Source organism: Terrapene carolina, unplaced genomic scaffold (assembly GCF_002925995.2).
Source record: "Terrapene carolina triunguis isolate 2854851 unplaced genomic scaffold, T_m_triunguis-2.0 Scaffold69, whole genome shotgun sequence".
In the NCBI taxonomy this organism is placed as follows: domain Eukaryota; kingdom Metazoa; phylum Chordata; order Testudines; family Emydidae; genus Terrapene; species Terrapene triunguis.
In genome coordinates this window covers 9,525,164-9,549,495 of record NW_020664420.1, presented here as the reverse complement: position 1 = coordinate 9,549,495, position 24,332 = coordinate 9,525,164, and the positions used below count along the sequence as shown (strand labels likewise).

The window sequence follows — 24,332 nt, the reverse complement described above, 5'->3', positions numbered from 1 at the left end:
AAACAGATGAGTCAGAATCATTTACATATGAATAGCAGCCAGGAAATAAAGCCCTGAGGTGATAAACTATAAATCATTACCTACTGCATAATACTTCCAGGAGGAGTCAGGAACAGGAGACATGGGCTTATTTATGTGAACATGTAGACAGATGAAAGAATGATTTCCTCTTCAGCTGATGTTAAACAGTCATTCAGAGAGGAGACCCCATGAGACCAATTTGGGGGGCAACTGTAACTCATTCTTAATCCTCTGTGTTAGGGAAAAGTATGTCATACAGCAAAACAAAAATCTCTTGCTCGCTGTGTGAGGCGTTCAACTTTAATCCCTTGGCAGAGGTGCATCTCTTGCCTGCAATGACGGTAGCAGCAGCAAACCCTAGAGATAAAGGAGAAAAGCTTAGCCCTTATCCTGTTCCATTGAAGTCAGTGGCACTTATGCCATTGACTTGAATGGGAGCAGGATCCAGCCAAATGATTAATATATAGCATTTATGCTTATGCCTTGAAAACAAAACACCCCATCGTAACCCAGCACCATGAGCCTATCAGTCATTTAGTGGGTGATTAACTGTTTACATAGCCATCAAAGGGAGGGGACAAGCAGTATGGGGATATAGGATGTAGAATAACAAAGCCCAAGGCCTAGTCTACACTACAGAGTTAGGTTGACGTAAGGCAGCTTTTGTGGACTTAGTGTCTATACTAAAATGTCACTCCTGAGATGTAACTTGCCCGCTACACCAACTTAATAACTCCACCACTGTGAGAGGTGAAGCGCTTAGGCTGATGTAGCTAGGTCGATGTAGTGTCAGTGCTGGGTCCTGATCAGCCAGTGGGACAATTTTTTAAATACCCTTTTTCCTAATTTTCAGGATCTCAAAGAGTTACTAGAAAAACTAGAAAAGAATGAGAAGAAGCTGAAGAAACAGCTAAAGATTTACATGAAGAAGGTCCAGGATTTTGAAGGTAATTCTGGTTTTGTTACCTTCTCTGGGGAAATGGAATTCTGTTACTCTAGGCTCAGTCTAGGTCTCTGGGTTTTGTTCTGTGGCTTTATGTCGCCACCTCCAACACCACAGAGAAGCATGTAGGTGTCCAGGAGCGGCGCCAGGGTTTTTGGCGCCCTAGGTGGGGGTCCTTCCGGTCATCGTCGGCAATTCTGCGGCGGGGGGGTCCTTCCGCGCTCCCGGTTGTTGGGGCACTTCGGCGGCGGGTCCCGGAGCGAGTGAAGGACACGCCGCAGAATTGCCGCCGAAGACCCGGAGCACGGAAGGACCCCCCCGCCACCAAATTGCCGCCCCCCCAAATCCTGGTGCCCTAGGCGACCGCCTCGGTCGCCTAAATGGAAGCGCCGGCCCTGTAGGTGTCCCATGGACACCCCTAAGGATCACTGCACGTCATTCTCAGAAGCTTTTCCTCCCACTTCCAATACATGCCTGTCAGTTCTCTCCTATAGAAACAATGCGCATGACTCTCACTTCACTGTTCCTAACGGTATCTGGACCTTGATGTTCCTGCATTCAGTGTGTTTGTGGTCTGTTTTCTTGGAGGTGTTACCCTCATGGTCATATAATCATAACTTGGCACCTTAGTTGTGCTTGAATGTAAAACATGCACCTGCAAAATGGATAGCTGCTTGAGGCAATCAAAGCTTGTTTTCACCAGTACCCATTTTAAGTGAGCACTTACTTGTCTTGCACCTAAGCGTTTTTGGACATATCTCAGATTCCAAGTTCTGAACATTTGTCGCTTGAGCATTTGGTATGTCTCCTTTTGTTAAATTGTCTTGGGGACAGATTCATCCCTGGTGTAACTCTAGTGACTTCAACAGAGCCAGGCAAAACAAGTGACTTTGTTGGAAATAAGGAAATCTTAGGACCTGGCCTTGATTTGGGTCCTTTTCTCTTCTCCAGTGTATGCCAGGTCACAGTAATGCCCTGAATGCTCATGTCCGGAGAAATGTCAATTTAGGCCTATTGGTTGTATAACAGTTAGACCCCTTGCCTCATCTGAGAGAGAGAAGAGCTCTCCAGGCCTCCACAAGCTTCTAAATGCGTCTAGCAGGTTGAATCCCTTCATCCTGATGCCCTTATTCTTTTTTTCTCCTGAGGATTCCTGACCCATTGAACTTGCAGCCCTAGAGACTATGGAACAAGGAGTTTAAAGATCACAACCCATCACATTGCTGCTGTTATACTGGACTTTTTAAACATGCACCTGGAAGTGCATTTCTTTATGCCTCAAGAATCCCCTAGGGTGGTCTATCCATTTAATCCTTATTCTTCCCCTATAGCACTCTAGGGGCTTGTCTAGATGAACAGTGAGTGTGCAGCAAACGGTGGTGTAAATCTACAGTGTGCTGTACACTAACTGTCCATGTGGACCTTGCTGCTGCCCACTAGAAGTTCCCTAGTGTGCTGTGACATACTCTACTTTGAAGCGGGAGTATGTCAAAGAACACTAGGGAATTTATAGTGTGCAGTAGGAGGGTCTACATGGACAGTTAGTGCGCAGCTTGCTGGTGCACGGTAGATTTATACTCCACACACTAGGTGTTCATCTAGACAAGCCATTACATGTAGTTTAGGTTTCCTTGGCCATCCTTCTTTCATCTTTCAGGATGGGATTCCTTGGATTATCCTCTTATTGGTATGCAGGTTTTCTATAGTATTGAAGCATAACTAGGAAATAGCACCATCCTCTTCTGTAGTTCATCTTCCATATTTCAGATGTCTAACAATGAGTTTGCTTCCTATTCGTCCCCCAGCCCCTTCTTTGGGACCTTTGTTCAGTATTCTTAAGGCACTTTCTTCATTACTATTACACTGCCCGTTCAGCTACGTGTTTCAATGACATTCTTTCCTATGTATGCAGGCCTAGCCTAAAAAGGCATGCAGGCATTCAGGACCAGATACCAGCCCCCATATTCCATAGCAACATTTGGGATTTGGAGTTAGTGCTATGACCGTCACAAAAGTATTTGTCTAGTGCCATCGTCATAGACTTTTTTTAGGCTCTTTCTTCTTTGATCTCGTTCAGAATTATGTCTCTCTTTACTAAATGTAATTAAAAGTTAACACTTTTGTCAGATACTCCTCATCTTTTTTCTTTGTCATCCTACAAACTAGTCACCAGTTTCTTCTCCAAGTAATTTAGGAGTTCAATGCAGGTCATCGTATAAGTTTTCTTTCTCAAAGCTTCATTCTTCATGGAGGAGGCCTGGCTTCAGAGCAAGAGGGAGGAGTCAAACTTCTTGGCATGCGTATAATAGGCATAACAAATGGAGACTCTGTTCTGCAGCTGCCACAAAGCTCTCTGTTGCCCAGTGAGTCTCTGTGACCTCTCCAATTGTAATTCTTCTGTATTCTATTTTGGTACGATACTCTGGGCAGGGGATGAGCCCAGCAGCTTTCTATAGTGGAATAGCTGGACACAGGTGAAATGTATGCATTGCTCTTCAGATGGATGTGCACAAGAACTTCTGCTTCAGCTCCAATGGCCAAATTCTGTGTCATTCCACCTTACTGTATGGGTGAAGTCATTGAGTTCAATGGACTGAGATCTGGCCTGGTGTGAAAGAACAGAATTGGGTCCCACGTTTTTAACCTCCCCCACCCCACCCCAAGCCATGCTTAGGGCACTTTTGAACCTTAGTCTCAGTTACCGTTATGATAAAAAAAACTTCAGTCAGTCACCTCATCCATCCTCAATGTATGGTCCTAAACCAAAGGGTGGAGATAACTGGGAAGTTATTTCCCAAATTATGCTGAAATCTTTCAATTGTCTTCAGTGGACGTTGTCAGTCCCTGTATGGTCAACCTCTTCCAAAGATCCTGGATCTTGCCATCTCCCTTAATTTGTTGATGTGGATCATCTTAAACTTGATAAATCATCCACAGAATTGAGGCGAGAATGGATGTTCAGCTCTTACTAGAAGGCATTTACCTGACATATTTGGTACATGCTGTGGGATTTGAAACGGTCCTTTTAATGACTCTAAGTGGCCCTTGCTCTTTTAATGCAGTGTATTTTGTGGCCAACGTAGTGTTTCAAAAGGAAACTCCACCTACTGTTAAGTAATTCTGTTCTGTGACTGATATGGGGATTAAAGATATTTAGAAAGGTTGTTGAAAAATGCCCCAAGTTTGATGAGAAAATAATATGGGGACAAGATATCTATATGGCATAGAAACTATTTCTCTTCCTCACTGGATACAGTGATAAACTATGGTGCTCTGATTTTATGAACTGATTTCAGAAAACTAGACATTAAGTGAAATTAAGCTGAATAAACAGGGAATTTCACAGTAGCACAGCTGGTGCAGATGGCTTTTGTCACTGTAATTTACATGCATCCGACTGACATTTACCATTACTTGCATTAGGCCTTCATAATTTTCCATTTGATTAAAATTGTATGTAGGTACAATACTCAGCAGCGTGACGCGGTAGTTTTTAATTTTGCTCTGCATTCTGCGACAAGATATGTTGCTTACGCATATTTTCCCAAAGCCTGGCTTTTGTTAGTGTTAGTAATACGTTCATAAGATTCCAGTAAGGTCACCATCTTCTGAATATTGTCCAGCGAATCTTACATTTATTAAAGGAACTAATGTTTGTAGGTTTTTTAGGCCTTATCTTGCACCCTTTACTTTGTCAGTGAGAGTTCTGCCCAAATGAGGAGTTCAAGTTATGGTTCTGGTCCTTTATCTGTCTATCTAAAGCAGCTAATATTATAACAAACTCATGTCACACATTCACACAGGGGTGATCCAAAGGCCGTTAAAGTCAAAGGAAAGACACAAAGGACTTCAACAGACTTTGGATCAGACCTGTAATGCATAGTTATCATGGAAGTACCGCGCTCGGTGATTCATTCAGCCGTCTTCAAAGTTGTCTTTCTCGTCACAGCGACCCAAGCTACAGCACAGACAGAGAGGAGGCGACATGAGCTTACCAGGCAGGTCACTGTCCAACGGAAGGAAAAAGATTTCCAGGGAATGTTGGAATATTACAAGGAAGATGAGCCACTTCTCATCCGAAACCTCATTACAGGTCAGGAGCTTATTTGCCTCTCTTTCCATTTCCCTCTCCCGTTTCCTTCTAAACCATTAAACTATGAAATACTAACCCAATTTATTTTTGTATCACTCCAGGAGATAGATAGATATAGTGTGTGTGTGTGTGTGTGTGTGTGTGTGTGTATTTAACCATTCAAATGAGTTTGTTTGCTTTATTTCAAGGTATAACATAGTTTGATATTTATAAAACCTCTCTAAATTGAGCATATTAAAGGCATGTGGTACTCAGCTACCTAGCTAAGACCTTGATTCAGCAAACTATTTAAAAATGTGCTTAAGTGCTTTGCAGAATAAGAATGGATTTAAACTCGTGTTTAGGTGCTTTATTGAATAGGGCATAAATTCTCAGCTAGCTTTGACTTTTTTCCCCCTTAGATTAAATTGTCTGAAGTCCATAATTACAAAGAAAAGAATGGAACGTGTGTTTTACTGATTATAACTTCCTTTTTTCAGACTTAAAAATTTGTTTTCAGGTTAATAACAGTGGGGTTCTGTACCTGATTCTCCAATCATTCCTGGAAAGCAAGTGCTGGAATGTCTCATTCATTTAGTATTTTGTTAGAGTAAATGAGCACAGTTATTTCTGATGTGCACAGATATAGCACAGGGTAAGCAGTAAATAAACCAACTTTGAGTCCTCGCTTGGGTTTATATTCTATATTAATAGCTTCTGTTTTATGTTGGTATCTTATGTGTGCATGTCCTTGTAAGCAGGGGGAGGGTAAGGATAAGGATGGAGGTTCCTCCCACTTTGAATTTACAAATTTGAAGCTTCTCAATATAATTTGTAAAGGGAACCTGTGACTTTCATTTTATGAATCCAAAAATTAGAGGATAATACAGACTCAAGGAAAAGTGATTGTTCCAGAAGAGAGGATTTTTTTTCTCCAAATCAGTGAAGTAAATCTGGTGTCCTGGAGTTGGTAGCCCCTGTTTGAACCTCTTCAGTGCTGTGCCCCATATCTTCACACATCTAGCACACTTTTGGTACCATGCAAATAGTAGCATATTAGAAATGGGTTTGGCGGCACATAAATGCTGCTCCTCACTTGTGAAGAGTTCCATTATGTTTGAGAACGGGCGGCACGGACAGTGCCAGGGGAAATCTCTCAAACTGTTTCAAGAATTTTATAAAAACAAAGGGTTTTGGAGGGTTTTTGTTTTTGTTTTTTTAAATCATGTTGATTTCAGTGTTGGGAATAATCCCTTCAAACTGCCCAGCAAACCCCTGAGGGACTGGTAATTAGCCACACTTCTGATCGTCTTCCAACAAATAGTAACCAGCATCTGTGACACATGACTTGAGATTCCCCTGGCCCAGAAATCTGGAACTATTTCTAGGTGAAGCCCAGCACCATGTGTGTTTGCTTAGAACTGTGAGTGTCCAGAGGCCCCTGCGCGAGATGCTCAGAACCTTGCAGCATTGAGCCCCGAAAGAGAGAATGAAAAACAAGAGTAGTCAGTGCTTTGGTCAGATCAAGAACCTCCTTTATCCAACTCTCTCATATAAGCAGCCGTCCTCGTGTTTTCCCTTCCCACTTAGTAGTGTGCTTTCAATTCAGTGCTGTTTAGTGTTCTAAAACGGTATGGACAGAATTCATGCCTTCATAGGAAATTCATTGACTTCAATGGAGTTACACCAGTGACAAATTCACCTCCAATTTGTCTCATTCTTTTGTTGTCCTTAGATATAATTCTTACTCAAGGATGACAATGCATTGAAAATGCTAAAATGAAGCTGTAATTCCTTAAGTGGGCAATAATTGTCAACCTTACACCATGATGGGTTGACACATGGAAAAGGGATATTACAATATAGACCTTCAGCCTCTTGTAGGCCTGTGGAACAGAAACATTTTGTCATCTAAGCCATTCTGAGGTCTCTGCAATATGCAGCTTCTTGAGCGCTACTTATGCTGAAGGCTTTGGTTGGAGCCACTGCTGGCACATGCACCACCATCCAATACTCAGGTTTTTGTCACACTTGCCTCACTACGCATTAGTGTTTATGATTTATGTTATCACACCCGCGTATAATGAAACTCTACAAAAAGTAAATGAAGAATGGTACCAGATCACAGCAGTAACTTCTAAAGTTCCTCCTCTTCGGGCAATCCCTGCTTTCACATTAAATATTTAGTAAATTCCACCACGCGCTATCCTGATTCAGCATGTTGATGAAGAGTAGATTTAGTAGATGGTATTTCTGGAGTGGTTTCAGTACACGATAGCGGGGCAGCTTGTATGAAGCATTTTCAAGAAGTTCAGGAATTTCTCAGAGATGAGCTTAAGTTACAATGTTCAGAACTGATCTTTCCCAGATGTGTGAGATGTTGGTTTCCACACATCTCTACTGTTTCTGATTCTCCTGCTCAGCTAACAAAAGTTAGGTTGTAAGAAGACTCCCTTTTGTTTTGTTCCACTTCTAGATCTCAAACCGCAGACAGTTTCTGCCACAGTTCCATGTCTTCCTGCTTACATCCTCTACATGTGCATCAGGCATGCAGATTACATCAATGACGACCAGAAAGTGCACTCCTTACTCACCTCCACCATAAACGGCATTAAGAAAGTATTAAAGGTATGTCTTCTTTGTATTAAAATGAGGTCTGAGGCTGCATGTGATGTAACACTCTAGTTCTGAGGTTGAAATAGGTACCTAAAGATGTCTCATTTTATAGATTCAGATGGCAATCATGCAAATATTCAACAAACTCATGCCCCGAGTATAATATTGACATGATGATATTACCATTGATTATTGCTATTTGTTTTACTCTGGGATTTTCTTTTAAAGTCAACAAATAATAAAGATAATAAAACTGTCCCAGTACATGTGGGTTTTAAAAATCATCGAAGAGTTAGGGTACATCCAGACTACCTGCCGGATCGGCAGGTAGCGATTGATCTATCGGGGATCGATATATCACGTCTCGTCTAGACGCGATATATTGATCCCCGAACGCGCTCCCGTCGACTCTGGAACTCCACCAGGGCGAGCAGCAGTAGCGGAGTCAACAAGGGAGCCACGGCCGTCGATCCCGCGCCGTGAGAACAGGAGGTAAGTCAAAATAAGATACGTCGACTTCAGCTACGCTATTCCCATAGCTGAAGTTGCGTACCTTACCTCGACCCCTCCCCCACCCCACCCCCCAGTGTAGACCAGCCCTTAGATGTAAATTACTTTTCTACAGATAGGAGAGATGCTCAGTGAGTGAACCATCCATAGAACACAACTCATTCTGCTACTAGTCTCTTTTTTGGCTTCCTGACCTGCTAACTCATTGTTTTACTTCCCTTCTGGCTTTTGCTTCTTAAATCACCTGAACTGAGAACAGGGGAGGCTGGCTCTTTTATATACCTGTGCTATAACCTAATGTGCTGGTCACATATCGCTTTAATGTCCACGACACTCCAGCCGAAAATAGACTCTGATTTATAACCGTTTCTCCCCATCTCTTTCACCTAGGCCCTGCTTCATTTCAAGCAAAGACAAAGAATGAAATTTGTGCAGTGGGATGAATCATTAAAGATCCAGCACAAGCAGGGCCATCTCATCCTAATTAACGTTCAGTTCTTAGCCAAAGAATCTTCCAGGGTTTAGCTGCACTACAGTAAAGAACTACAAAAATGGAATTCTGAATTAGACGGAGTACTTCTGTCATGCTTTTCATTTCCAAATTGCTGTACTAACATGAATTGCTATTTCGCCTGCCTCGTAAGGGAGGTGGTTTTATTCCATTTTGTACATGGGAAAACAGAGGCAAAGAGAGGTGGTGATTTGCCTGATGGCAGCGAGTGCATCATTGTCAAAGTAGGATTGGAATTTAAAATTATTGGTGACTGTGCACGTGTTCAATCCACTAGGCCACACAGTGGTGCCTCTCAGCTTTTGTAGGTTAAGGAAGTTCTTTGTTAAACAGAATGCTCCGCACTCAGAGTGAGGACCTAGGGCACGTCAGATATAATACAGTAGCGATACAGGTTAAACTTATGCTAAATGCCACATCTCTTGATGTCTCACATAGCTATTAGACCATCAAATCCAGTGTCCTGTTTCTGTCAGTGGCCTATATCTCATGCTTCAGAGAATGGCAAAACAAACTAACACAATGCATCTAACCAAATGAACAGTGTCATACTTGTTGGTGGAGAATCCTTCCTAATCCATGCAGGTGATTTGTTTATGCCTTGAAGCATGTGATTTGATTAGCTAATCTTACTATATGGGCCACGTTCTGCTTTGTGCTGCACTGTTGCAAATTCAGAGCAACTTCAGTGACTCAAATGGAATTACTCTGGAGTTACACTGTTCTAATTAAGAGCAGAATTTAGTAGCAGCCATGGTAACAGAAGGTAACAGAGATTTCATGCAGGAATGAAAATAGCATGCCATTCATTGCATGTGTTGTACACAGGGTTATAGTTCTGCTATTAGGACAACCACCTTGTCCGAATAGACCAGCTTCAAATGCCAAAGAGGAATCTCACATGTTAATTTTGCTCTTCACAGAAACACAATGATGATTTTCAGATGACGTCATTTTGGTTGGCTAACACCTGTCGCCTCTTACATTGTCTAAAGCAGTACAGCGGGGATACGGTGAGACATTTATGTAAAGAACAGAGCTTCAGAAAAACGTTCACCCAGTTTTGAAATCTCTTGTTCATTCCACTTCAGTGCTCATCTCCAGGCACCCCATACCTGGGGTCAAACTAGGATGTTAAACTATCAATAATCATGCTGAAATGGTAAAAAGCTTTGAGAGATTCTTACAACAAGCGCCCGAGTCTCTGCTCACTGATTCTGGTGTCACTCAGGAGTGGCTCCTGTGAAGTTCGTAGAGGAATACTGGTGTAAAACATGTTTCAGTGGAATATCAGATCCTTAGTTTAAAACTGTTCCCTCTCGTTCTAGCAATGTTCAAAGGTCAAACTCACAATTAGCTGTTCTGTGATTGAAAAAGTCTTCTCTTGGGTCCAATACTGAGAGCTCTCCTCTTGACTTCAATGCAGTCAGTTTGCAGGATTGGGTCCTTCATTAAGATGATTTTTAAACAGAAAAAAATGGGTTTAAATCTTTTTTTCTGAAAGTTATTGCTTTTTCTTAAATTGTGCTCAATTAGTTCTGAACTTCTGAGGTGCACAAGATCAAAAACTACTAATCATAACAAAGTTTCTTCAGGGAGGAGGTAATCTCTTATACCAGTCTTCTTGATACAGTTTCACAGTTTTCACACCTGTTCAGTTTAGTGTCAATCAACTTTGATAATCTGTGGTCAAATCAGATTATTGCAGTTCTGGTAATATAAAAAATATTTATATGGTACCTGTCCACTGGGATGTTGACACTACTTTAGGAACAGCCATATACTATGGTACCAAAATTTGGAACATAGAGATGCTTGTGTAGTTTCCTTCTAATTCACTCTCGATTTGTGTTAAACATAGCCAGCCGTCACGCTTCAAAGGATACAGGCAAGAATATTTGTTTAGGCCCAACATTTCCTTGGAATCAAATTATCTGTCAAGTTTCTGTAGATTCTAATGTGGGAGACACTGCATAGCCAATAATTTGTATATAGTATGAAAGGAATTGTATGGGTAAGGCTTGGTCAGTAACAGTGGTTTGTGCTTCTGTATGCCCTCTGCTGTCTCTGTAGCAGTACTGCATTTAACAAAAACAACGAGGAGTCCTTGTGGCACCTTAGAGAATAACAAATTTATTTGGGCATAAGCTTTCGTGGGCTAGAACCCACTTCATCAGATGCATGGAGTGGAAAATACAGTAGCAGGTATAAATACACAGCACATGAAAAGATGGGAGTTGCCTTACCAAGAGGGAGGTCAGTCTAACGAGATAATTCAATTAACAGTAGGATACCAAGGGAGGAAAAATCACTTTTGTAGTGGTAATGAGAGTGGCCCATTTCAAACAGTTGACAAGAAGGTGTGAGTAACAGTAGGGGAAATTAGTATGGGGGAAATTAGGTTTTGTAATGACCCATCTACTCCCAGTCTTTATTCAGGCCTAATTTGATGGTGTCCAGTTTGCAAATTAATTCCAGTTCTGCAGGGGAATTCTCAAGTTGTTTATTAAAAGCAGAGCTGAAAACTTTGGGAGACACCTGCAAAAAATAAGGTTTTTTAGTGTATAATTCATAAGTTAACCAAGAGGTCAAAATATTTTATTATCATGCAAATATTTCCGTTCTTACAAAGAAGTTTTAACTTGAAGATTAAAATATGTGGCTCCTGGTGGTTCTAAATAAGTATGTGCTCATGATATAACAAATGGGTAGCCTAGTGTTTAATAGGGAACTGAAACAGTCATTTTCAATTCAATGGGAAACATGCTTTATCTTTTAACTAATTGGAATTCCTTTCCCCTTGCTGAAATTAAAATGAAGCTGATTACTTAATGATATTTCATTTTAAAAATTCTAATAACTTATGAATAAGCTGTTGAATAATCATAGGTGATTTTTGAGTCTTGATCTTTTTTTCAACTGTTAAGACCAAAATCTACAGTAGGTAGCATTCTAGAAACATTACACTTTCATTTACTTTTACAGGCCTTTATGCAGTGATGTCAGTGGACTGTATTAGGTGGAATAACAGAACGGGGGGGGGTGTTTGTCTCTCATTTTTGTTTTTAGGGTTTTATGACACAAAATACCGCTAAGCAGAATGAGCACTGTCTTAAGAATTTTGACCTCACGGAGTACCGGCAGGTTTTAAGTGACCTCTCCATTCAGATCTATCAGCAGCTCTTTAAGATAGCAGAAGGCATGTTGCAACCAATGATAGGTATGTTTGGGGTATTTATATTATGTGAAGGTGTATAGGAGACCTTTGCTCTGTGTTAGCAACACTTCTCCTCACCCAAACGAAAGCATGTGGTGGCATAAAACAGATAACAGTTTAAGAAATATATCCCTAGTGCTCTGGAGAAGGCCACTGTGGTCGGTGGCTTTATTTATAAAGTTCATGAATGAGACAGTGCTTGAACTGAAGGGAAAGTCAATGGGATTTTTCCCAGTGATGGAATAGTCTGTCTTCCTCCTCCTTTGTGGGAGCTGGTAGTGCCAAGAAGTGGAGCTATGACATTGTTTCTAATCCCACAGTCCTCCATTCCAGGCACTGACATGGATATGAAGTTTGTGTGCAACTGTAGGACCAAAAATCTCAGTCACTTTGTCCATCTTCCTGCCAGCGACGGACTGCTCCCTTCAACAATATATATTCTCTAGCTAGGAGATTTCCACCACTTCCCTTGGGAGACTGTTAGGAAATGTTTACACTATGTTCCTCTAAAACTGTTACCACACCCCTCATACCTATACCTGCTTGTACCGGGCTGTACCATCTCAGCGTGTGCAGCCTTCTGCTCCTTGGAGAGACGTGTCATATCCCTCCATTAATCGTTACTTAGCCAATGGATACAGATTTATTTCTTTTAATCTTCTTTCCCAGCCACTTAATCACTTTAACTGTAGACTTGATTAAGGCTACAGGTTGGGACTAAAAGGAGAGTTTATTATCGCTCTGGGCAGAGGTATTTGTAATTTTCACAGTATGTTAAGTGAGTTCTTCTCCTTAACATTAATTCCCAGGACTTTTCACCTTCAAATTACTTTATAGCTATTAACTAATTAATCTTCCCAACTGAAGTATGCCACCGAAGTAAGTACAGTAAGTTAAAGTTATCCCCATTTACAGAAGTTAATGACTCTCCCCAAGCCACAGAAGGAATCTGTGGCAGAGCTGGGATTAGAACCTGAGAGTTCCTGGATCCCAGTCGTTTCCTCATACCGTTAGGCCATAATATTGTCTTGTTTTGTAGAATGTAGCATATTAGCAACTACATAAAATTAACCACAGATTACAGGTAATCTAACAAATCATTCCTGGTGACTTGTAGGGAAATGTAGGCCTTGTCCCCATTCCTTCCTGAAATTTTCCCCCCAGTGTCTGCAATGTTGGAAAGTGAAAGCATCCAGGGTCTGTCAGGCGTGAAGCCAATGGGCTACAGGAACCGATCATCCAGCATGGTAGATGGTGACAACTCTTACAGCTTAGACGCAGTCATTCGCCAACTGAATACGTTTCACAGCATCATGTGTGACCAGGGCTTGGACCCGGAGATTATTCAGCAAGTCTTCAAGCAGCTCTTCTACATGATCAATGCAGTAACACTGAACAACCTCCTGCTGAGAAAAGATGTCTGTTCGTGGAGCACTGGTATGCAGCTCAGGTAGGACATTGGCTGAGACAGTGATGGGAAGGCACCTGCTTATGTACAGGCAACTTGTTAATTTGTACAGTGGGGGAGGTAGTAGACTAAATATTCCAGCAGAAATAAGGAGGGAATTTTATGGGATCAGCAAAGCTGTGTGAAATAAAACAGGGAATGCATCAGAAACCACAAGAGTCCAGGAATAAAAGCAGGCAGGAAGGAGCAGAATATAAAGTGAATTCCAATTGCAGCATAATTGCAACAGATTGTTTGCTTTGTGTTTCTGATTTAAATGCTCATTGCAGTACCCATCTGTACTGCAGTATCACAGACATTTCTAACGTGCCCACCATAGTAATATCTGAGGCTATTAGGTTCATGCAGACAGACCTGTGAGCCTGTGCGTATATCCCTGTTGACTTCAGATGGGCTCCATGCAGGCACAAGGATCTGTCCACGTGGATCTGATTACAGAATCAGATCCAGGTGCCTAGTATCTATCTTAATAGGTATTTAATTTGCTGTGATTATGGGAATTCCATTTAGTGCAACCGTACAAAATAGCAATGAAAATTTACCTGCCATGGCACAAACCTTCAACTGCTTTTTGTGATAAACATTAATGATGATTTAAAAACAAACTCCTAATGATATCTTGCTTGCATGCTGAGATCAGAAAGACTAGGACTGTGCTTGGGCACAGGAGTTTGGGGGAGGCACCTCGGGTCAGAGTTTCAACGGTATTTAGACTCCTAGTGGGATTTTTCAAAAGCACTTAAGCAGGTTAAGTAACTAACTCACATTGAGATCAATGGAAGTTAGATGCCTAACTTGCTTTTAGGTACTTTTCAAAACCACACCAGCCACCTAAATACCTTTGAAAATCTAGCTGCTTGTGCCCTTCTACCTTTACACAGCTAAATAAAATGTAGCCCGTAACTTTATTAATATTCTCCTGTGGTTTTGTGGAGTCCAGGAGTTTGTACTGGTTCTCAAGACCACTTAATCGGTACGTATCACACATCTGCATCAAAAACTCCACTCATTCCAGCAATGCAATGTTTCTTGAACTAGTAAATGAGCCCTCAGAAGGAAACTTTCAACTGACATCTTACTTGTGTGGGGCCAGGTATAACATAAGCCAGCTGGAGGAATGGTTGCGTGGGAAGAATTTGCAACAGAGTGGAGCAGCAGAGACAGTGGAACCCCTGATCCAGGCAGCACAACTGCTTCAGCTCAAAAAGAAAACTTCAGAAGATGCTGAGGCTATCTGTTCCTTATGTACATCCCTCTCTACGCAGCAGGTAAGGGACTGGAGGACATGTTTGCTATGAAACAGGTGCGAGTTCTTTCCCATGCATTACAGCAGTAAGGATGCTTTAGGACATGGTACTCCTCAAGTGTCACATGCTGGGTGGGACATACCCTTTTTGAGTAATTTTCTGGTCACATCCTGCCCTCCCAGCTGCTACTGCTGCCAAGAAACTAGCTGCCAAGCTCTCTAACTCTCCTGACAGGTAATCTCTACATTTGCTGTGCAGGGTAGGATCAGGATCCATGAGACACACATCTGTCAGCCGCCCCCACTTCAAATTCCTCTTCCTCCTTTAGTAGTGGCTTCAGGGCCCAGCGGTGACTTCCCTGGATGGTGATGCCACCTCCACCGCTTCCAGCTTTAGATAGGACCATCCCACCTGCTTCAGAAACATACGCAACTCAGGCAGCTACAATGGGAGAAAACACTTGTGGGGCGGTCCTCATAACTAACAGTTCTGCTGAATAGTGAGTGATACTTCTTTTAAATGCAATAGGTATTCTGTAAAACTGTAAGAAAACCATCCTGCTATTTTGAGCAGTTGGGGATGTCTCACGTAATAACAAGAATCCTCTACAAATCTGTAGCAGTGGTGCCTCAAAATTGATTTACTGTTGGCCTGTGGGCTGCCTTCCAGCTTTGCCTTTGGCAGATAATGAACAAACCATTTGCCGGTAAGTGTTACAGGCCTCCAGAATAAAAGCTCTGAGTTTCTTTTGGACCAGACTTCACAAGAACGTTACAAAGAAGTGTATTTAATGGGAAGGGAAGGAAAGAGGAGTAGAGCAGAAATCTATGCCTCTGGGACCCCTCATTACAGAACGGGAGAGAGAAAAGTTGAGATCTCCCATGTCATCCCTTCTGTGTACAGGCCAGTATCTTTCACTGCAGCGTGTAGATGTCAAGACACATACTACAACATGGAATATTCTTTTACAATATAGAATATTCTTTTAGGGACTGACATCTATAGCTGAGCTTTCAGATGATGTCATTGTTTTTCAGTCCTAGTAGATGAAAGCTTGTGCTGTCATATAGGTGTGGCAATTGGGCCGTAATCCATCATCTGTGCAGTCTCCCTCATACAATGAAACACTTGTATGCAAACTAGCTGTAGAATAAGGATGGCAATTGGTTGAGTAACCTCTGATATCACAATGGTCTAGGACTCGTGGCACGGTATAGATGCATGCCTTGCTGTCACATGGGTGTAATTAGTTAAGTCAAAATGGCTGAGAACGTAAAAATCAGACTGTAACAGACTGTGAATCCCAGTGATGATTTAGCCTGGTAATATTCTGAACAACAAGAGTTCTCAACCATGCTTGCAACTGTTTGCATTGCTTCACACTGACTCAGACATTCAGTATGACAATACTAGAATCATATTATATAGAACGTGTCACTGTTTTTGCTAGGGACGTCCGTAGACCATGAAAGCCAGAGTCCTACTCTGAGGAGCTTAAAGTATAAATCAGTGGTTCTGTCTTTGTGACCCAGCATCCACAAGCAGCTTCTTATCAAGGCCCACTCTATCCTAAAATATTGTGCTCAGAGCAAGAATTCATGAGTAGATTTTGAGGTGACAAAAGGTTGAGAACTGCTACTTCAGTGTACCAGTTGCTCATTGGGTCTGATCAGGCTTCCATTTAAATCAATGGCAAAACTCCTGTAGACTTCAGTGGAGCAGGTCCTTAATCTTCAATATTCAATTGTACACCCTTTTATCTGACAAACAGTGGAAGCGAGGAGTAGTGTGGGGTGCTGGGTGTTCTAATTCTCCCTCCACCACCGTCTGTGCAGCCTTTGGAATTAACACTTGTCCTCCACAGCAGCTGAGTGGAATGGGTGGGTGGGTGGAGGGGGTTGAGGGCCATGGATGAGGAGCTGCAGCAGGATTGGGCTAAAACCAGAAAGGGTGTGGCCGAAGTGGCAGCAGGAGCATGAAGGAGGGAGCAAGTTGCCTATCCAGAGTCTTCCTGGATCCTAATGCCCATGTGGTGCAACCTTTCAGGTGTCCCCATCACAAACCCACCAGTTGGCAAGTACTGTTCTAAAAGATGGACTTGACAGATACCTGAGGACATAACATGCACCAGGAAGGGAACAAGGGAGCACAAGAAATTCGAAATATGCTCGCGCCATTACTCAGGTTGCTCGCCCACAGGTGGTTTAATGACATTCAAAGATGAATGTTGTAGACACTCATCTCCTATTTTCTACGTACAAGTTTTCCTATTACTCTTCATTCAGTTCTGTTCAGCTTTCTTGAGATTCTAAGTATTTACACTAAGTTAAGATGGTTAGTTCACAACCTTCTCAAATGGCATGAAGAAGCACCCCCAGCGTTCCTCAATTTACATGCCTTAGCTGTCTCCTATATGGAGACTGATGCAAAATTCTACAAAAGTGACAACATCAAGAAACTGGGTAGCAGCGCTTCATGCCATTGAGAAGTTCAGCTGCTGCTGACCATCTAAAACCCTGTTGTTTTGTTTCCAACAGATTGTAAAAATATTAAATCTCTATACTCCTGTTAATGAGTTTGAAGAACGTGTGACAGTAGCCTTCATACGAAACATTCAGGTAAGTTAAATGGCCATAAAATGGAGACAAACACCAACAGTGAAAGATCAGAACTGTGAAAATCCAAAGAGAAAATGGTATCGATTTAGCATTAATGTTCCATCTCACTTCCCTCTCTGCTTTTAACACATGATTATGAAGGTTCAGTGCTTGTAATCAAAGGTTCTCTGATTGTTAAAGGGACACTGTCAGCCTACTGAAGCCTTCACGTATATGTCCTTAAATAGTAATATCTACTGTTCTACAAAACTTCTCTTCCTGAAGAATGCCTCACATCACATTAACAACTACTCTCACTACCCACCACTGAAACGCAGCCATCTCTGGGGAGGGATGTGTCAGTCCTTCAACACTGTTTAACACCAGAACATCACATAACAGTTTAAAAGGGAAAGACGCATACTATATCCAACTGAAATAACAAGAGGCAGGTCATGAGTGATAAATATATGCTGCCTAATCAGAACTGGCCAGAATGTAATGGTCAGCACTTCTACCTTTGCGTCATGGGATTGTTCCTGACCACAAAAGGCTAGGCAGTATACAAATGTGAAGTTAAATTAATTTAGATTCAATACACAAAGTAACTTTACATTTAACAGATAGCTAGAATGGGGGTTACTGGTATCTAATCCTTAGAATTACTCATCAGGTTTTTGTTTAATTTTAGTATATTACTTTAATAGGTTTCATATTAGTTGTACATGCGCATAACATCAAGTTATTCAAATTCACTCACACTTTTTTATTGTAAAACAAAGACAAAACAAGATTGAGGGTCTCTCTAAAATTACCCAACAGGAAACAAGAAAAATATTGTATTGTAAGTGACATCTGTAATATGGACTTTTTTTTGGGGGGGGGGGGTCTTAATGTTCTGGGTAAAAACACATTTACGCAAAATAGCTGCTTTTGCCCCATCATGCTGCTTTCTCTGATAAGATTTCCATTTTCTAGTCAGATATGCTATAAAAATTGTATTATCCAATTTTGAGTTCAGTTTACCTCACAATTCATTTCTAATACAGTGTACAGTATCAAAAGAACAGAAGGAAATGTTCCACAGTGTACAGTATCAAAAGAACAGAAGGAAATGATGCTTAAATCAATGTATGATACAAGATGCTCTCAACTTTGCTTTCTTTGAATTTACATATTTTATGATCTTGAAAAGATACCAGGAACCTCCATCAAAGCCAGAAATCATTTTTATTCTGCTTTAATATACACGTCTACCCCGATATAATGGTGTCCTCAGGAGCCAAAAAATCTTACCACGTTATAGGTGAAACCGCGTTATATCGAAATTTGATCCACCGGAGTGCGCAGCCCCGCGCCCCTGGAGCACTGCTTTACCGCGTTATATCCAAATTCGTGTTATATCGGGGTAGAGGTGTACTGAAAAATTAGTAATAATTCTTTACATGCACGTAGAACCCTTCATTATAAAGGATCCCAATTCATTTAATAAATTGTAACCTGAGCTCTGTTCACTTCTATGTAGGTACTTACATGGCCCTTATCAGTAGAGCTGGGCGAATAATTATTGATCAGTTCACCGGCAGTTCCAAAAAACAAACAAAATAAATTTGGGTCTGCTTGAATTTGGAAACTCCAAAAGACTTTGGTGAATTGAAAAAGTCTGTTTTGGGTCGAAGGAAACATTTTGTTTCTAGATGCCTTTAAAAGGAGGAAGTAGGGATGATGGTGCCACCCTCCTTAGAAGCATTAACCTAGTAGTTAGGGCACTCTCCTGGGATGTGGGGGAGAGACATTCAGTTCCCTCCTAATCCTGATATGGAGAAGTGATTTGAACTTGGGTGCCCCACATTGCAGAAGAGTGCCCTAACCACTTGGCTGCATAGTCATTCTCATTCTCTATCTTTGTCCCAACCTCCAATGACTAATTATTTATACGAAGTGGAACCACTTCAACAGGAGAGACTGAGAAAGACCCACTCCAGATTATCCAATAGCCCCAGGAGTAAGGGAACTTTTCTGCTGTATGTGAGATCCAAGTTTAAATCCCTTCTTCAAATCAGATAGAGGGGGCAATTGAACCTGACTCCTATTTCATCTCTTAGGTGACTGACTGAGCTAACCTTTACAAGGCATGCACTACCACTGTCTCATCCTCCAGCCATTTTGTGAATGGCATCTCAATCCTGAAAACAAAGATTTTGGCTGAAACTATTCAGCAATTTCATGTCAAATTTGCAACATTTTGGTTTACTATTCACCAAAAAAACCTATAAAAATAAAAATTGCCCAGTTCTACTTATCGGTACAGTAGCTGGGCACTCAAGTGTTCGTTTCTCAATGGGACTATTCCTGCAAGTCAGGCTAGTAGGATACAGGAATGTAGGACATCACTGAAATGCAGCCACTTGTGAGATGGAAGACAGCAATCAACTCCCACCCAGCACGCTGTACATTAGTGGAGAGCGGGGAAATTTTTACCAGGTGACTAGGAAAATGTCCTGCTCTTCTGAAGAGTGCCATGGCATCTTGAATGTCAAAAAGAGAAAGCAGGAAAATAGTAGCTAGTGTTTAACATTTTTCTCAGTCCTGCTGATGTACTAGATAAAAGGACAAGCATGTTGCTGGTAGTGTGTGCTGCTACATAAGAGAGTCATATTCAGTGTCCAGGTCCACACACTCACTACTGAAGTTGAATGGGCAGCACTTTCCATCACTTTGTGACAAGTTACAACTTGTGTTGCTCTGCTGCAAACTTCCTGGCTACTTATGCAGCATCATGGATGCATCTCCAGGGGGAAGGTCTGTTCACTGCTTTGAAGGAAGATCACTGCAAAACACAATGGAGGAGAAAATGGGAGGAATTATTGGAAAAGAAATACTGGGTGGATAACAAAATTCTGTATAGCCAGTGCTGACTTCTGATGACAGAAAAGAGAATGGGGCAAAATCTGGCCAGTGTAGGGGAAGTGGCATAACTGTCCCCAAGGAAGCACAAAAACATACTGGAAAAGCAGCAGCAAAAATTTTTGTAGGGACTGCGTACAGGATCATATATTCAATACCCCACCCCCATAACTCCCAACTCTGGAATGTTCCTCTCTGGTGCCTGCCAGAGCGGGTCTAGACAAACCAGGATAGGGAACATATTTCTGCCCGTGCTCTTTTGATTGGCCACAGTGCTATGCCTAGCACCTGCCAGGATTTAAGTTTATGTTGATAACATTTCAATTACTTGGTGTATCTTTATTCCCACTCCTCTAATCATAAAAAGTGCTGGTTAGTTTGTCATCTCTCTAAATCCTGTATCCTACATCATTCAGAAATTCCATTTGGTCAGGCTCCAGTTACACACAATCACTATTCATAGAGACGTGTTTGAAACTTTATATTTGATATTCCTAATTTCATACTGTATGCTGATTGGGGTAGGGACCACTCTATCTTTTATATTTGTCCAGCATGCTGTGCTCAAGAAATAAGTTTTTCCTCTTGGGATGAAACTGGAGCACATTTTTCCTGTATCCTTAGATCCTATACAAACTCTCTCTCTTCAGACCTTTTATTGTGTTAAGTGTTGCAAATGCAAATAAATAAAGCAATGATCGAGATGAAAAACACACTAACCTTTTATTTTTTCCACACAAACCTCATAGGCAAATTTGCAAGAGCGAAATGACCCTCCACAGCTGCTGTTAGACTACAAATATATGTTCCCAGTTTTGTTTCCGTTCAGCCCATCCTCCATAACCATGGACTCTATTCACATCCCTGCTTCTCTCAACTTGGAATTTCTCAATGAAGTCTGAAGAAAATGTCTTCAAACCGGTCCCCCTTCGCCAGAGAATTCAAGCAAAAAAAAAAAAAGAAAGATCTTTTTAATGTGGACCAAACAAGATTATGGAAGAACCAATACACAGTAATCAGCTAGTGTTAAACTTTATACTATAGTAAGAAACTGATCTTGTATGTGATTTTTTTTTTTGTAACTTGCAGCTCAAAATAAGAATTCTTGAAATACAGAATTTTTTTACTGCTTGATTTCATGTTGAAATAGCGCAAAGCCCATAGCAGAGTCTCCAACAGATATGAACAGCAAACACTGGGCAAGTGGGAGATGGTTAATTTGGTCTTCATAAGGGGCTATGAAGAAACTCCAGATAAAAATCAAAGTCAAAACACTGTCTTCAGAAAAACGATGGCATTGATAAGGTGGTTTGTACATATTAATGCATTTCTATGCCGAGATACAATTTCACATTTGTTCCTGTTGCTAGTCACTGTATCACAATAGTCAATTCAGGAATGTAAGTTGCAAAATGTGCAAATAAGTGTTCATCACACAGGTTAAGGTGACAGACTGAAAACTATGCTTGTTTTCACCAAGGTGGATTTCATTTGTCAGTAAGTCAGAATTCCTGAAAGTCACCATTGCTCTACAGGTTTTTAATACCTTACATAATTATGGAGGGCAGTAGCTGTTTCCATGGGCTGATATAGCCAGTACCAGAATCCATGTAACAAAATTATACCTACACCCATGGACGTCCCTAGGGGGGTTTCGGGCCCGGGACATAGGCGCCGAGTTTCTAATCTGTCAAGGGGTGCTCCCTCTGGCTCCGTCCCCACTCCACCCCTTCCCCCAAGGTACCGCCTATTCCTGCCCCGCCTCTTCCCCGCCCAGTTTCGCTCCTCTCCCCTCCCCCCCAGCACTTCCTGACGCCGTGAAATAACTGATCCATGGTAGGCGCTGAGAAGCAGGGGCAGGTGCTGGAGGGAGGGGGAGGTTCTGGTAGGGGGGCTGCCAGTGGCTGCTGCTCGCCTCATTACCGCCCCCCCCCACGCCCGCTGCTCTCCTCCTCGCTGTCTGCCCGCGCGCCTGCCTCCTCATCCCCTTCCTGCCTGCCGCTCACCTCCCCATTTGCCCTCTGACCCTGCTTGCCCTCCTGCCTCACCTCCCTACCCGCCTCCTCACGATTTTATGGAAGCGCGGGGCAGGGGCGGTCGCCCCGATTAGCCATACCCAAGGGATGGCTCTGCCTACACCATTCTATAACTTATGGCATTTTTCATATGTCTGGATAACACATGTAAATCCAGTCTAGTTAAATGAAGTTCCTGATCCTGCTCACACTGTGTGAAATCCTAGCCCTACTTAAGTCAGTGGAAAAACTCCAATTGACTTAGACAGGGTCAGAATTTTACCCATTGAATTCAATAGCAATACTTCTATTGATCAGTGGTGCAGCTTCAGGGCCTAAGCTAACAAAAGGAATACTAGCAATAATTTAATTCACAGTGTTTTAAAGCAAAAGAGAATGGGTAAGAAATTGAATGACTATGTCCATGTCTATACTAGCACTTATGTCGGCAAAACTTTTGTCGCTGAGGGGTGTGAAAAAAAGACCTCCCTGAGCGACATAAATTTTGCCGGCACAAGCACTCGTGTGCACGGCGCTATGTTGGCAGGAGACGCTCTCCCGCTGACATAGCTACCGCCGCTCACTGAGCTGGTTTTATTATATTGACAGGAGAACTCTCTCCTGTTGTCATAACACAGCTAAATAAGTGCTCTTACAGCGGCATAGCTGTATTGATACAGCTGTGCCGCTGTAAGCTTGTAAGTGTAGACATGGCCCTACTCAAAAATCCTACAACTAGTATTTTGATAACCCAAAGCACTTTGTAACAGAACCCAGATGTCAACAATAATCTTAAATTCCGATCAGAATAATGAATTAAAACCTGTCAAGAAGTTATCAGATAAAATCACTTGAATTGTAATCCAATAGGATTTTTTGAAATCCTTATTAATATAAAAAGTTCCCTCTTCCTCACTATTCAGGAATTAAAATGGGTCTGCTATTCCCAAAGCATTTATTGATCATTCTCAGTACTTGCCAGAATCTATTTAATTCCCAGTAGTCATAAGAAATGCTATCCTCGCTAGAAGAAAATGGCATCTAAAGGTAGACAGTGCCATATAACAGCAATGATTGTATTAATTTGTGGTGGGGCATGCTTGCAAATTATGACCTTTGCAGTTTTAAGGTCACAACACTTTTGCAGTTCTAACTTTCCAGGCTGCAAAATGCAATGGGGATATTTGTCACTTGCAAAAGGCCCAATCTTTTGCAAATCATGAACATGTAGGCCTGTTCACCTCCATAACGGTCCTGCCTAAGAAAATCTTGATTTCTTTGCATTTATTGCTATGGTTCTTACAGTGTCTCGGCAGTTCCATGATGACAAAGTGCTTTTTAGAAAAACCTATCTGCATTTTTCAGACTATTTTTAGTTGCTGTAAATCTCCAAATAGCAAATTTATGATTAGGTATCCAATTATCCCAGAACATGAGAATCTCTTAGACATACACTACGCCCCAAACACAACATACCATGGTCACCTTTTAGACAAGGAGTGTGTCTTGATTTAGACATTATGTATATAATCTATGTATATACACATGCTATAATAGTCCTGTATATGTATATTGCTATAAAAAGCAAATGTTAAAGAAATGAGTGCTAGTAAGAGTTATATTGGACTATGTCTACAGTAAAAGTACATGCGCTCAAACAAAAGACTCTGGTTTAGCATAGCTATTACCAGTGAAGGATATAATTAAGCCAATTCACAATGAAGGAGGAATCTTTTCCTAGAACCAGTGCCCATAATAGAGAATAGCAGAACATTTATTGCCTGCACAATACCAGCACTACCTCCAAACTACACTCCTTGATCATTTGCATCTATTGTATGTATTCAGTAATGCCTTCATTTTCTTCCCATTTACAGTCTCAATCACACTACATGTTGGCTGCAGCTCAGAAAACCTGCTTTCTTGCTCTTCTCAGTGTCAAATGCCTGTCTAAAGTAGTATTTTTTATTATAGCTACCTCTTCCTCTACAATATTTCTTCAAAGCATATGTTAAATTTTTCACTGCATTTTATTTTTCAATTAAATCCTATGTTTCTCCTGCTGTGAACCCATCTTCACACTAAAGAAAAATAATCTAAAGCAAAACTTAGTCCGGTGAGATGGTTACACAGATGCTATCCTCACAACTCATCTTATGCCGGCAGTTTCCTCTCAGGCTCTTCGGGTCTCTACCTCTCTCTAATGTT

At 41.5% G+C, this 24,332-nt stretch overlaps 1 protein-coding gene across 1 annotated transcript in view; it reads left to right on the top strand.

The window, feature by feature from the left end:
- The window catches only part of MYO5B (myosin VB), a 379,086-nt gene extending 356,138 nt beyond the window's left edge, over positions 1 to 22,948 (top strand). The window contains exons 31-39 of the mRNA XM_026649314.2: positions 875 to 968; positions 4,914 to 5,057; positions 7,513 to 7,664; positions 9,597 to 9,686; positions 11,743 to 11,893; positions 13,055 to 13,340; positions 14,452 to 14,626; positions 17,143 to 17,223; positions 20,859 to 22,948. Of these exons, the coding sequence (XP_026505099.1) occupies positions 875 to 968; positions 4,914 to 5,057; positions 7,513 to 7,664; positions 9,597 to 9,686; positions 11,743 to 11,893; positions 13,055 to 13,340; positions 14,452 to 14,626; positions 17,143 to 17,223; positions 20,859 to 21,011 (1,326 nt within the window). The 3' untranslated portion in view covers positions 21,012 to 22,948. The remainder of the gene's footprint in view (positions 1 to 874; positions 969 to 4,913; positions 5,058 to 7,512; positions 7,665 to 9,596; positions 9,687 to 11,742; positions 11,894 to 13,054; positions 13,341 to 14,451; positions 14,627 to 17,142; positions 17,224 to 20,858) is intronic.
- Positions 22,949 to 24,332: the final 1,384 nt, after the last annotated feature.